We start from the raw sequence: 15978 nt of genomic DNA, 5'->3' as shown, positions 1-15978 counted from the left end.
GAGGCTTTGGAAAGTCTTGGAAGTGAGGGTTCAACCCTCCAGCACAAAGGCTGAAGCCCAACCTCCTGAGAAAAACGGTCGAGTCAAGACTCGAGTTAAAAAAAAACTCGAAAACGACAAAAAATAGATGATAAATGCGCAAAAAAAAGAAGAATTAGTATCTGAGCGAATAGCTCAGGGGGTTAAGAGGATAGACTCCCAAGCGGAGGGTCGCAGGTTCAAGACCCACCACCGGCAGTTTTCTTTCTTTGTCTTTGTCAGTATTTTGAGAAAATTTAAGAAGTGTCTGGTCTTGAACCAGCGACCTGCAGCTCCATAGGCAAATCCTTAACTCACTGAGCTACAGATCAGATGAAAAGAAATGATTTCGTCGTCCCTTTGGCATCGTAGTTTCTCAAGTGACCACATGGGTGGAGCCAAGGCGGAGTCTGGGTGGAGTCAGGGCGGAGAGGGGGCGGGGAGGTGGGTGGCGGCCTCCCCCCTCTACTCCCCCACCTCCCCACACCACCCACCACACCTTCCCCCGCCCGACAAGTTTTTCGAGTTTCCACGAGTTCTTCGAGTCTCCACAGGTTTTCCCCAGCTTCTGGAGTTTCCACCAGGTCGGAGGCTGAACAAGTTGTCATTAAAAGGTGTTGAAGTCGGCCAGGATGGACTGACTTTTTACAGCGACTAGAAGGAAGACGACTAGAAGTGCAGGTCTTTAACCACCATCCATAAAATCCATGGAGTCGCTCCAGAGAAATGAAGGGAGAGAAACTTTTATCAACCTCCATCCAGATGTTCAACTTGATATCTTTACTTTGACATTTTTAGCACCACAAACCTTTAGTATCACACTTTATTATCATTTATTAGGACTTTAATGGAATCAACCAGCAGATTTAGTTTTTGTTGTCAAACTTTATTCTTGTCGTCGTGGGACTGCAGTATTTAAAACTCTTCCTTCTATTTGACCTCATGTTTATTAGTTTTACTGGAGAAAGTTATTTTAGTTGTCGATTAGTCTCTTAGAAAAACAAATAATAAATTGGATTAGTCAAGAGGTTTAAATTTCTTACTTTGTTATATTTTAAATATGACAAAAAAATATAAAAATAAAGCGTCTTGAGACAATTTGACCTGTATTTAAATAAAATTGAATTAAAATTGTATGTACCTTGTAATGTTGGAGTAATTCAGCCATATATGTTGGAAAACACATTTTCTTTGTCCATTAATCTGTTGATTGTTTTCTCCACTAATTCATTTCTTCTTTTGGTTTAGAAAATGTCAAACCCAAATATATTCAGTTTACTGTCATAAAAACCAAAAAGATTTACATTCATGATGCAGGAATCAGGCAGTTTTTCACTTTTTATCTTAGTTTAGTCAGAAAGATAGTTGATAATGTGTGAATTGTTGCAGCTTGTGAGCCATAAAAGGTTTTAATCTTTGGGGCTGAGTGTCAAAAAACATTTAGAAACAAACATCAACAAAACACTCAACAAAGATTTGAACATCATTAAAGGGAAATCCAACTTTTGCACGACAATGTCAAATTAAAAGACATTTATTTCCAACGTAAATGTGTGATATTCATCCTCTGAAGCTTTCTCTTCACATCATCTTCCACCTGGACTGGTTTGGTCGGGAGCAAGTGCAACAAACAATTGAAAAACTGCACTTTAACATCAATGAATGACACTGAAGTTTAATCTCTACATAAATGAGACTGAGTCTGGATGTGCTGCTCTGTCATTAACTCCTAAGTTTAGGGAAAGTTCAAACAAAAGAGGACAGTTCAGATAAGACTTGAGAATGAGCTTATTCTGAACAAACATCTCAGACTTTCTGAGCTTCAGCACCTCTAGCAAGATATTTTAACAACAAGCAACTCAAGAGATCCAGAAGTTGGAGAGAGTTAGCTTTAGCTGAGCCAAAGAACATGTGGGACACTAACCTAGCAAACATTTCAGACTTTTCTCTGTGAATTCTGAGAAATAATTTACTATTTAATGACAGAGCTACACATCTTAACTCAGTCTCATTAAAACAGACTCTAATTCAGTGTCATCCATCCATATTAAAGTGCAGTTACCCAAAATGTTTGTTGCATGAGCTCCAACAAAACCTGTCCAGGTAGAAGGCCACTTTGACAAACAGGAAGTGGACGATTCCAAGCAGATTTATAGAAGGGGGAACCGGACTGTACTAAGTGTGGTTGAGAGGGGTGTTTTGTGGGTTTTTAAGGCTGATAATGATTATTAGTGAGACATTTGGAGTAGATATTCATTTGCAGTAAATGAAAGTATTTAAAATCTTGGAGTTAAACTTAGGAGAACACAAACTCTAAGAGAAAACTTTGTTGATATGTTTTTGTTTTGTTTACAGATGTTAAGTTAAAGGAGTTTTATTCGTGACGTATAACCAATCAAATCACTCCAGAAGACAGAGCGACCACAGGTAGATTAAGGTTCAGAGCCAAAGTAGCGCCATTTTTAAATGTATTTATGACCGTAAATCAGTAAAAAATAAAATAGTGATAATCAGCTGAGCTGGCCAGGCAGAACTTTGGAGATGTGTTCCAGTGGTTGGTGGATGTGTGGGGAGATAGAGAGGGACCTTTGAATTGTTCACATAGGAAAACAGGGAACCCATTGGTAGTTTTACTTTAGGGTGCTACTGCGGTGTGGTTTTGAGTTTTAAGAGGTGAACAGGAAGAGTTTTTTTTCGTATTGATTATCTTTTACTTTGTTCCTGGTTGGAATGCCCATCAGTGTCAACGTGAAGTTCACTTTTAGTTCTGTTTATTTTTATTTTACTAACACCCATTTGTTTTTAACCCCCTCACATGTTGTGTTGTTGTAAACTTACTCTTTCAAATAAATACTCGTCTAACCCTCTGGAAACCGACGTTTGGACTGTTTTTATGTTGCTCCTCACCTACTTCAGACAGCCGGGACATAACAACGTTTTGTGGACTAAAGGCATTTCTATGACGTTTTTAGAGCGACATGCTAAACTATGATGTTATTAGAGCGACATGCTATACTATGACATTTTTTGGATGACATGCTATACTATGATGTTTTTTGGACGACATGCTATACTATGATAATTTTTGGTTGGCATGCTATACTATGATGGCACGTTTTTACATGCCATTTTTTTTTCGACATAGCGTTTTTTCGCGCCAAAATTCATGATGATTTTTTTTTTTTGATATTTGTTTTTAACGGCCTCCTTTAGATTATTTCATCATATGGCACGTTTTTACAACATGTTGAAAAATGACATTTTTCGACATAGTATACTATGGCGTTTTTTCGCGCCAAAATTCATGATTTTTTTTCCAAAGAAAACCTTTCTGGAGTGTTTTTCACAGCCTGCTTTACATTATTTCATCATATGGCACATTTTTACAACATGTTGAAAAATGACATTTTTCGACATAGTATACTATGGCGTTTTTTTTTGCGCCAAAATTAATGATTTTTTTTCAAAGAAAACCTTTCTGGAATGTTTTTCACGGCCTCCTTTACATTATTTCATCATGTGGCACGTTTTTAAAACATGTTGAAAAATCCCATTATTTTTAGACATAGTATACTATGGCGTTTTTTTGCGCCAAAATTCATGATGATTTTTGTTTCAAAGAAAACCTTTCTGGAGTGTTTTTCACAGCCTCCTTTACATTATTTCATCATATGGCATGTTTTCACAACATGTTGAAAAATCCCATTTTCATTTGACATAGTATACTATGGGGGTTTTTTTGCGCCAAAATTCATGATTTTTTTTCAAAGAAAACCTTTCTGGAATGTTTTTCACGGCCTGCTTTACATTATTTCATCATATGGCACATTTTTACAACATGTTGAAAAATCCCATTATTTTTAGACATAGTATAATATGGCGTTTTTTTGCGCCAAAATTCATGGTGATTTTTTTTTCAAAGAAAACCTTTCTGCAGTGTTTTTCATGGCCTCCTTTACATTATTTCATCATATGGCATGTTTTCACAACATGTTGAAAAATGATATTTTTCGACATAGTATACTATGGCGTTTTTTTGCGCCAAAATTCATGATGATTTTTTTTTCAAAGAAAACCTTTCTGGAGTGTTTTTAACGGCCTTCTTTACATTATTTCATCATATGGCACGTTTTTACAACATGTTGAAAAATGATATTTTTCGACATAGTATACTATGGCGTTTTTCGCGCCAAAATTCATGATGATTTTTTTTTCAAAGAAAACCTTTCTGGAGTGTTTTTCACAGCCTGCTTTACATTATTTCATCATGTGGCACGTTTTTACAACATGTTGAAAAATCAAATTTTTTTTCGACATAGTATACTATGGCGTTTTTTTGCGCCAAAATTCATGATTTAAAAAAAAAAAAAAAAAAAAAACTTTCTGGAGTGTTTTTCACAGCCTGCTTTACATTATTTCATCATATGGCACATTTTTACAACATGTTGAAAAATGACATTTTTCGACATAGTATACTATGGCGTTTTTCGCGCCAAAATTCATGATGATTTTTTTTCAAAGAAAACCTTTCTGGAGTGTTTTTCACAGCCTGCTTTACATTATTGACCTATGTCTGAACCTATAAAAGTGTGTTCTAAACTGTGGTTACACTTTGTGGAGATGGACTTATTTCAGCTGAGTCATCTTCCAAGCAAATCCATGGTGCTTGTTTGATCCTGGTTTCCTTTGTAATAATAAACTTTTGTTACACAATCAAGCCCGTATCAGCAGAGCTTCTTTTCTTCACCTGCACGTTATTGGTGTTTGAGAAACCACAACGGGAACCAGGGATCTTCTTGCTGCATGGCAACAGTGGTATCCACCAAGGCTCTGTGCAGCCCTGAAGACAAGCTATAAATCCTTTTATCAGACAAATGGTGAAAAGCGAAACCTTCCGTTTCAAATTTGTGTGGTAAAGATGCACAAGTAAAGTGATGGAGCCAAATCAGTGATTCGTAGTAATCTTCTTAGTCCAATCTGTGCTTGTGATCCATCAAGAACATTTTGTAACTTCTGACTCACATCAGTTTGTCAGGCATAATCCATTATCAGGCTGTCATTGTGTGATTACACTCCTCCTGTGACACTTACTGTTGAGCTGCATGGGACCACAGGTTGTTTTTCTGGCTCGATCGAACACAGTCTAATTTGTTCAGAAAAATACGGCTATTCTGGCAGAAATCAGCAAGAGAAATTATTCACAACACTACAAAGTGGTGATAATGCACTGCAGTCCAGACAGGAGACGGATTAAAGGAAAAACCGACATTAAGTGTCTGAGTGAGGTGAAGGGCTGCAACATGCTGCCAGAACAGCTTCAGCACAGCTTGGAATTGATCCTCCAAGTCTCTGGAACTGAAATTGAGACTGGAGCAAAACTCTTCCAGATGATGTTCCCTTGTTTCAGATGGTGATGGAGAGTGCTGTCTAACGCATCTGTGCATTCAGTTCTGCTGACTGTGAGGACCATAACTTATGATTGTCATCCTGATCAAACCATTCAGCTCCATGGAACGAAGCTTTGTTATTCTGGAAGAGTTCACTTCCATCAGGATAGAAATGTTTCACCATAGAATAAAGTCGATCACTCAGTACAACTTTAGATTATTCTGCTGTGGTCCCTCCTTCTACACACTGTGCGATTTTAACAGTCTTAGAAGTTCACAGCTTGCCACACTGTACGACATGAATCTAATAGTCTTTGGCCACGACGTGAAGTTTGCTGTGTGCAAATTGCACGATGAAAACGCAGCTGAATCTCAGTCTGCGATGTACGTGAGTCGACGTGAATGCGCAATAAGTGTGCGCCGTCCATCCATGAAAAATAAACAACGGAAGCATAAACGGAGCTCCTACAATCACAGGGAAACCAGCAAAACATGGACGGATTTAATTTTTATCTATTTAATAACATAAACTATGTATTTACAGCGGTGTTTGTGTGTGTTTGCTAGCCGCTAATGTTAAGTTGCTAACCTGGGAGCTGCACTTCCGTTATGTCCTTCCATACTACGTCCTTCTCTGTCCGGTTGTGGTTCGAGCTGGAGGACACGTCAAAAAGGCGTCTGCTGCCACAACTCTACTAGACTGTCTTCTTGGTTTAAATCCCACATACTTGTTTTGATGTGTTTTTCCATTGTTGCCACAAATCATCTATTTGGGATAAGCGCCAGTGTCGCGCTGATCAGTACGTCAATTCATTCTGCATTTCTATTGGTTAGTTAGTTGTAGGTCGCAGCAGCATCACACTGAGACGATCAACCCAAATTTCTGACAGTCAGAATTTATCGCAGCTTGTCTTTGGTCACCATGATAACGGCCATCCTTGAACCTGTCTCACTGTGCGACGTAGGACCACCGATTTACGGCCACGACCAAAGATATCGCCACGATGCTCTCGCGATTGCCATCTTTCATCTGGGATGGCCAAAAATCGCGCAGTGTAGTGGCCTTAAGGGGATAAATCGACCAGATTTCCACATTGCAAAGGTTCAGCATTAAGACCTGAACTGCTCTCGGTGCTCACCACTCATTAAAAATGTGGTGCATTTTGAGATGCATTGCCTGCATGATCAGACTTTGCTTTCAATGATATGCACCATTTTCCTCCATTTACCTTTAGGCATGCATTGATGTTTCCAGACAATTGTATACCAATGTAAAAGTATACCAATGAAACTATGAGTTTTGGGTTTTTTTTTTTATACAAATCTGATCTAGCTTCTAAACTTTTGGCCTGTAGTGTACATAGTATGTGGAGCCCCTATTTTTTCCTGTATTGGTAACACCTGTGGGCACTTGGATAAATGTTGTGCATCTTGATTCCAAGTTTTTTTTTTTTTTTTAAGTTTATAAAAATCTAATAAATTCAACTTTCATTTTTTTTCTTTTTTATGATTTAAGGCATAACGACTGTTATACAGCACAAAAGACTTTTTTTTTTTTTAGGTCTCTTTACCTCGAGCCATGGTTGTGCTGTTTCCATGGAGGTGCAGGAAAAATTAGACCACAGTGAATAAAAATCCAACAGACAGAGAAAGAAATGCCCAGAAACTGCTCGGAGTTCAGAGTTAATGCACTCATTTCACAACAACAAAGAAACAGTGACCTTCAGTTTTTATTTCATAGAAAATATTTTATTCTAAACTTTCAGAAAAGTGAGTCATGATTAGAAGTGACATACCAACATTAACATATTAACATACTAGAAACATATGATGCTCTGCTGTTATTTAACCCAAAGCAAAGCCTGGAATAACAGCCGCATCTGATCTATAAACACTGGAAGTAACGTTTAAAGTAGCATGCAATACTTGCTGAAATGATGTTAAAAAATGTGCATCTGTGCACACGACCCCTTTAATTATATTTTTCACAGTTACACAACCGTTCAAAAGTCTGGGGTCACCCAGACAATTTCATGTTTTCCATGAAACTCACACTTTTATCCATGTACTAACATAATTGCACAAGGGTTTTCTAATCATCAATGAGCCTTTCAACACCATTAGCTAACACAATGTAGCATTAGAACACAGGAGTGATGGTTGCTGGAAATGTTCCTCTGTACCTCTATGGAGATATTCCATTAAAAATCAGCTGTTTCCAGCTAGAATAGTCATTTACCACATTAACTATGTCTAGACTGGATTTATGATTCGTTTAATGTTATCTTCTGCTTTTCTTTCAAAAATAAGAACATTTCTAAGTGACCCCAGACTTTTGACAATACTGTATGTTTATTGGAAATTGGAAAATGACAGAAGAAACAGTGAATTTGTCCTTTCTTCTCTTCTCACAATCGTCTCATGCATACAGTTTAGGCAAATGATTAAATCCACACCAAAGCTGTGGCTCATAAAAACAATTTCTGATACCATTGATACATTTAGTATAATTTTCTGAAACCCTTTAATCTACTCTAATTTCTGAATCTTGTGATATTTGAATCAATGAGGGCCAGAGCTTGTTTTCACAGCATCTGCTCTGAGCTATTCAAGCTCCTTTGCAAACATTAATCACAACATTAAACGATGAATGTGCTTACATTCGCAATGAACGCCGTCATGAATGGGTAGATACATTCAACACGCTTCAGCTGGGAGTTTTGATTTGAGCCACAGACTTAATTAAAATCTGTCACCTTGGGAGAATAAAGAGGATGCCATGTGAAAAATGCTTGTGTGAGCGGATATGAAATGAGTTTCCTCAAACCCTCGATGCACACACATTCCTTATTGCACATGCACGCCCACTGTCACAATCATGCACGCTTGTCCACGTGGGTGGGCTTCCGCAGCCTGACATATTACGCAACACTTCATCGACAACCCTCTTTGAGTTACTGCGGCGCTGACAGGCTGTCAATCACACGGCTGACTGGGAATAAGCAATACGACGACCTTTAGGGGGCTTCGCTTTGAGCAGCTACACTGAGGCTGGGTGGGATTTCCTCAGGCGCCTCAGCTTTAATGTACTCGTCTTTGCTTTCCAGTCTATTGCAGGTCAATACAACATACAGTAAATGTGCAGCTTCTATTGATTGCTTCACAGAAACGCAGCAAAGACAAACCAACGTACTGATGCTTTCAGAAACCTCCTCATTTTTATCGTACGAGTTCTCGGTGACTCCTCTTTGACTTGATTGAACGAGACAGCTGTTGACCTTACAGTCAGGCTCTGCACGAATCACCGCTCCTGGTGAGGACAACCTTTCAAGAAAACCATGAGCTTCAGTGCTGAGAAAGAGCTCAAACCTGCTAGTAATGGCACGGATTGTGTTGCACTGAGTGATTTTGAATCATGTACAAAGTTTGATGGTAAAGTCCTGCTAGTTTTAAGCCTGAGATCAACCAGCAAAACAAAGAATGTCTTAAAGACTTTAGTAATGAGTGAACTGATTGGTAGGGTTAGTTAGCAGTAGGATTTATTAGTTTTATTTAAAAATGTATATGAAAAATTTCTTTCAGAATTAGTTATATGGGTCATTCCAGAATTGGAGGATATTTTATGTCCCACCCAACAAATTTCATATAATCCATGTATGAAATACTAAAACATGCAGTTGTTGTGTAAATGTTCTTGTCCTGAGACCAAATCTAAAAAAAAAAAATATAGGAGTAAACAATGTTTGAAAATAGTTTTAACATACCAAACAAGTCTGGAGTTCCCTCTAAAATGTCATTTTTCTCTTGTCCCACCCCCTGATGACCAAACTGAATCTCAAATAAAATTGTTAAAATTAAATTTAAATCTCCTTTTTTGGCATTATTTTTTTCATTGATGCCTCTTGTAATTGTGGGAACATTTTTTTTCAATCTAAATGATATTTTAAATAATAATTACTATGCATGGAACGCATGTCCCACAACAACCGTTAGCAGAACATTTTAGCTGATAGAAGAAGAAAACAGTGAATCGCATGAAACGCTGGAATTAACATCAAACAGTTTTCCTAAAGAATGGGTAGAGCAAAGCTCTTCTATTTTTAATATTTTCATCACATGGTCAGCCTTGATTGAATGTCTCACTCTACCTCATATTATCAGGATCAGACTAATTCTTTTGACGTTTTCCATCAGTCAGTTTGTCCTCTTGGTCAGCAGTAACAGCAGCTAAATATCTAGCTTCTACTGCTGAGAAAAAGATCACATTAGCATGGATTAGCAACCCTGTTACTGTGATTAGAGTAGGGTTAGCAAACAACACAGAAAACATGGAATAAAAATGCTACCATTGATGTGGAAGCTGAGCCAATCAAGCCTTTGATAGTTTATTACCTATTATAGATGAATATATAGCAGAAAATTGTAAAAGGTTTTTTTTCCAAAAATTTTGAAGCCCAAATGTCCTCCAATTGTGGAATGACCCATATATATTATTTGGTAATTTAGGCTAACAGTGCTGTTTTTTGTAAAATTGAATTTAAAATCTTCAGGTATGCATATTTATACAAAATGTCAGGTCACATTTGTTGACTGTCATTTCCTCTGGTCTCTTAGATGAGTAATTAATTAATAAGGTCACATATTTCACACCTGCTATGTGTTGGGTGTAAAAATTTAGTCGCAATCATCTTTTTTTTTGAGACCAAGTTCATTTGTTGTGACCTCTTTTAATTTAGTAATGTATAAAATGCCACTTTGTAAGCACTTAAGTTACAAATAAACTGAGTTCACCAAGAGCTGGTGCCAATGGCTTCTGTTGTATATTTAAGGAGTAAAATTATACAGAATCATGTTGCCCTGAAATGTGCTTATAAAGCAAAAATGTATTAGATTTTAAACACAAAACATACGATAAACATACCTCTACAGACTCATAAATTATACAGATATTTGGCATACAGTAGCACAGGACACACGGTGTGCGAGTCACACTGTATTAGAGTGTTTTGCGATGCTACAGATGATAAATGGCACTGTCAAATCTACTGAGAATACTACAGCATATCTTGCTGGATAAATGCACTGAATAAAATCCATAAAAGATGCACAATCCAAACCAGTTAACTGGGAGACACCAAAAAATTGACATAAAATGCAATCCATCCTTGTAGAAATACCCTAGACAAAACTGGACTAACTTAAAAAACAATGTAAGTGTGACATAAATGGCGCCTGAATGACACTGCGACCATTTTCTTGATTTCCAATCAACACATAACTACAGCAGAGGTGCACTTTAGTGTCAAATGATTTTAAACTGCATCAACTCTTAATAATCGTATTATTTTCCATTTGAACAGTGGAGCACTTCCTCTTATGAACAATCAAAAACAGACACTTGACACATAGCAAACTTGAAAATAAAGGCTTCACAGTAGAAAGTCAATGCAACGAACATTGAAACTAAACCGAGTGCATCTGTAAATTTCAATAACTTGGTGATAAAGTGACACGCTGGAACTCTCTCAGCTTTGGAAAATAATTGCCTGAACATCTGATTGTGAGACAAGATGAGACAAAACAAAAATAAGTTTGGTTCAGATGGGCTCCAGTATGTTTAGTATGAACCTAGCCAGACTACCACAGTGGATGCACAGTCCTGACAGTCAAGCACAGGGTTGGCTGGATGAGTGCTAAAGGGGTTGGAAAGAGGAAATTTATATTTTGCACCATGAAGTCCTGTGGATATCACAAAATACTGGCTGGCAAGATGACTCCCAGTCTGCAGAAGCTTGGCAGAAGAGGAATATTCCAGTGTGCTTATGACCTACAGTACACTGCCAAAATCACACAAGAGTTTCTAAAGAAGAAAAAAGTATGACCTGAACAAGTATGTCTCAAGACGTACACCCAGTAGAACAAGCTGTATAAAGAGAAAGATAAAGCAACAAAAGCCTTCCAGCAAAGAACAGCTGAAAAAAAATAGTCTCTGAAGAAGAGAGATTTATGTAACACTGGTGTCTTCTTTGCAGAGGATGATTACCCTGGACAAACAAAGAATAGAGGAAAAAAAAGGAAGATTTGAATCTCAGTCATTAAAGGTGTGTTGACTTTTGTTGCACCATTTTCTTACTTTGAGGAATTTATTCTTAAAATACTAAATCTAAACTGCTAGTTTAGAATTTTACGTAAGAGCAAATACCTGTTTAACATAGATTCACTGCAGTTACTATAAGGTGACAGGATGTTGACACATTTAGCATTTAAGTGATCCAGAGTCGCTGCAATTTACACAGTAAATGAAGGTTTCTGATGGTATACATTCAGTATTGGCAAGACGTAACAAACCTCGTCTTTATCAGCTGAGGAAACGCTTCTCGGCTAGCTCGAGCAGGAAAAGCAGTAAGGTAGAGATATGCCTCCAAGCTGCAGAGATTGCACTGCTATGGTACCACACATGCCAGGGGTTTATTTGGAACAGAAAATAATAGCGTTGATGCACCAAGCTCAATGTTTCCAGGAAAAAAAACAACTAACATTTGGTTCGACTTCAAGAAACCCTGCAGATCGGGATTTAGAAATAACATACAGGACTGGGGATGCTTTGATCAGACTGCAAACCTATTTCTTCTTCTTTCAGGAAAGCAGGCTCATTACTTTGGTATAGGGGGGGAAGTGGGGTTTGATCAGCAAGCCTGGCACTGTGTGGTTAATGCAACTGTCCCAGCACATCGAGATGGGTGATGAATTCCTAAAATGTTAGAATAAGAGGTGATATTTTCCCAAATCTTATCTCAAGCAACAGTTTCTCCACTCAGTTGTCATGCATACTATAGATTCCTCTTGAAATTAGTTAAATAAAAGTCTCATCCTAAATAAGTCTTTATTACTGCTGGGCTCAAATATAACAAGTATGAGTGGACATACAAAGCGTTGCTCATTCTTACATGCGTCGTCGTCCTCTACCCTCACATGTTCACTGTGGTTTTCAGTAAGGCACAATTGGATTATTCCTTAGGATGAGAAGCTGAATTTCAGTTATGAGGGAACTAAGATGTCGACATTCGTCTCTTCAGTGAGGGCAGACTGACCGGCAAATGCAAGGCATATAAATTTATACTGCGAGAAGTGTAAACCGAAAGACAAAAGTGACATTCCTTTGTGTTAGCGCAGGACACCAAAAACCAGTGTTCACTGTCGACGATGCAGTGTTTTATGCCAGTGAGGATCCTTCTTATCTGATGCAGATTTCAGGGCCTCTGGAAAGAGATGAGAACAGATACATCTATTGCTTCCCAAGTTGGATGAATGTATTCAGGTCTGCATGTTTTACAGGGTACATGAGAGGAGGTGGTCCAGTGTGTTGCCTCCTCTGTGTCCCTTCCTGTTCGTAAGTCTGTTGCCTCTGATGCATTCATTTGTTCCAGTCTGGATCATGCTTTTGATTTGGCTCAGTCACTCGCACAGCTGTCGATCGTGTTGCAGGGATGACTCCTTTCATAGAATGAGTGCACATGAAGGTACGCAGCTCGATGACTGATTATTGGAGCACAATCTACTTAATGAACGCGTACCTCATCAGTGATCCTCAGTCAAGAAGCACAAAAGTGTTTGAAATCTCTGTCCACTATCTATGTGTTTTACTCAGCTCCATAAATCTTATTTTCACGCTGTTCCTCATTTGAGATTTTCGATGATGGCGATCTCCCGCCGATCAGCGCATTCTGGGCTGAGGCCGTTCAGATAGAGGCTGCCGTTCCTGGTCAGGGCTCCTGGTGTAGGACTGAGGGAGAGGCTCAGGCTGGGGTAAGCATCTCTGTCCTCATACAGGTTGGCTGACAGCGTCCTCTTGCCAGGGGTCATTTCCTGGTTGATGGACGCATTGATACCCAGCTCGGATGACAGCTTGCGCTTGATGGATGCAGCACGCTGGAACTTGTCATAGATGTCGACGCTGAGGCGCCTGCGGGTCTCTTTGAACTCGGCCGACACGTTTGCTGTCCACTCGGCTGCATGTGCACGAAACTCCCCGACCTGCAGAAACAGAAAGAAGACTGATGTCAACAGGGGATCGAGCACAACATGTTCTTCATCACTGATGTGTTGCTACATATACATCTGCTGCTAGAAGAGACTGTCTGTTTGTTTCTATCTGGTTAGCATGTGTGATAAAATACAGTAGCGTGTTGCTGCCACGTCAGAAAAGCTGATGTTTGGTGGTGCTGGTAAAAGAGAGGGGTCAGATCCACGAATTCACAGCTAATACAACAATTTTCTTTGATAGTTGTTGATTAATTTTCTGTTGATTAATTGATGAACCAACTGATGTTATGAAATAACTCGTATGCAGCCCCTTTGCACAGATTGCACAGGTAGTGATGATTGTAAGAATAAAATAATCAAATAAAAGATAATTGATAAATCTAACTTTAATGGCTGCAATATTCAAACAGCAAGGCAGATTCCAATTATTCCAATTATATATGGACTCTTGTTAGTTTCTTTTCCTCCGCTTAGCAATATGCTTAAATTCAGCGGGTCACATTAGAACATGAGAAGTTTATCATTATAAGAAGAAGTATTTTCATGTTATGTACTACAGCAACATACTATGTACACCGGTCAGGCATAACATCATGACCACCTGCCAAATATTGTGTTGGTCCCACTTATGTGGTCGAACCATTGGGTCTGGACCAGAGGACCTCTCAGGGTGTTCTATGGAGTCTGGAACCAGGATGTTGGCAGTGGATCTTTTGGGTTCTCTGGGTTGTGCAGTGGGGTCTCTGGGAATCAAACTTGTTCCAATGCATCCTGTTGATGATGGATCAGAATGGGGTCTAGGAAGTTTGGAGGTCAAGTCAACATCTTGGGTGATTGTCATGTTCCCCAAGATGTTCCTGATTGTTTATTGTTTTTGCGATGTGGTGATGTACATTTTCCTGCAGTGGCATTTAGGACTTCCAAGGAGTGTGTTTGTTCTGGGACAACATTTATTTGGATGTCTAAGTCTCATCAACACGGACGCCAAAATCCAAGGTTTTCCAGCAGAACATCACATAGTACCAATATGATCAATGTGATTCACTTCACCTGTCAGTGGTCATAATGTTGTGGCTGATCGGTGTATATTATTATTTCAAATATATCAAATTATAATATGATGCTATATTGTGATATTCACGTTGGACTGAGTGGTGCAGAGAACATATTATTTGAGAAATATGTTTGTTTTACATATTACAAGTTCATCTTTACGCCTGTGTTGAGACACCATGAATTGTTTGTGTTAAGTCATGTAACCTTGGAGCCTTCAGTGGTCCTTCAGCTGCTCAGTGACTGGTCAATATATACTTACATTTACATAATTATCTCTCCACGTCTTAACCCAGGCAGGAAGTAGAACTTAACCAAAGCATGTAATTGAGACATATTCCTCATTCAAACATGACTTTCATTTTATAATAGTTACGGTAAACACATTAAAATGACATCTGTTTTATGTTGTAATGATAAACCATCTCATGGATTAACTGTTAGATGCAAAAGTTCAAACAATCTATATCTGCAGTTGCTTTGATGTATGGAATTATAACTTAATGACATTTCTGAGTTTTCTCTACTTCCTGCCATGGCTGTGCTGTTTCCATCGAGGTACAAAACTTTATATTGCAGTAAAAAATGAGTCCACTGTGAAAAAAATGTGACGGGAGCAAAAAGGAAAAAACTCAAACTGTCATGGTGTGTCACAAGACAACATGATTTGTAAAATAATTACGAGCTATCATATCCGCGCACAATTCCCGTCTTTCCTTTTGAATGTATTCATTGTCAGACAGAGCGGGTTAATAGAAGTGACCTCCCAAATGTCAACTGCTGACCAAGTATTAATGGAACTCGCTCTTGTGATCATAAATACCACGTCCATTAATTTGTTCAGACCACTGTTTCCCTCGAGCATTCCTCCACATGTCCTGCCCGCCCTCCAATTAGCGCTGCCCCTGAAAGTACTTCATAACCTTCATCTATTATTTGCAGTAAATGGTCATCCGTCATCCCAGGCGAAAGGCAGATGTGGAGATTTATGGAGGGGAAAAGAAGAGAAACTTGTACCAGAGGAGATCGTTTTTGAAATTGATGTGGTGAGATGTCATTTAGCGTGTGAATAAGTAACATGAACAACTCTTTTAAGCAACAATGCTCATTTAGTCTATTTAAAAAAGGAATAAAAGTAGAAAAATATTTAGGGATTGTAGGTGAATTTTAGAAGTTCGTGCTGTGATTTCTACTGTCTAACAGCAAGCTAGCGATTGCATTTCAGGCTGCAGACATAATCTTCCCCAATCATCACTTGCCTGTTGAGATAAGTGCAGAAGCTTCAGGCAATAAATATGAAATTACCTTTTTAAAGTTCAGCAGAGTGTGACCCTTTGGTGCGACTATATACTGTACCTGATCGGCTCTGTGTTTGTTTGGGGTTTTTGAAAGGTGACAGCAGAGAGAGAAGCAAATACATCACTGATTCAGCCTTCATAATGCATTAGGCCTCTCTCTTCAGGCTGGTTATTTATTT

The 15978-nt window shown here is 38.5% G+C and overlaps 1 protein-coding gene across 1 annotated transcript in view; it reads right to left on the bottom strand.

Moving 5' to 3' along the window:
* Window positions 1–7116: 7116 nt before the first annotated feature.
* Window positions 7117–15978, bottom strand: part of LOC111568229 (potassium channel subfamily K member 2) — a 49877-nt gene continuing 41015 nt past the window's right edge. The window contains exon 7 of the mRNA XM_023269767.3: window positions 7117–13439. Within this exon, the coding sequence (XP_023125535.1) occupies window positions 13083–13439 (357 nt within the window). The 3' untranslated portion in view covers window positions 7117–13082. The remainder of the gene's footprint in view (window positions 13440–15978) is intronic.

Source organism: Amphiprion ocellaris, chromosome 12 (assembly GCF_022539595.1).
Source record: "Amphiprion ocellaris isolate individual 3 ecotype Okinawa chromosome 12, ASM2253959v1, whole genome shotgun sequence".
In the NCBI taxonomy this organism is placed as follows: Eukaryota; Metazoa; Chordata; class Actinopteri; family Pomacentridae; genus Amphiprion; species Amphiprion ocellaris.
Note: the sequence above shows the minus strand (reverse complement) of the source record. Positions and strands in the feature narration are given on the sequence as shown.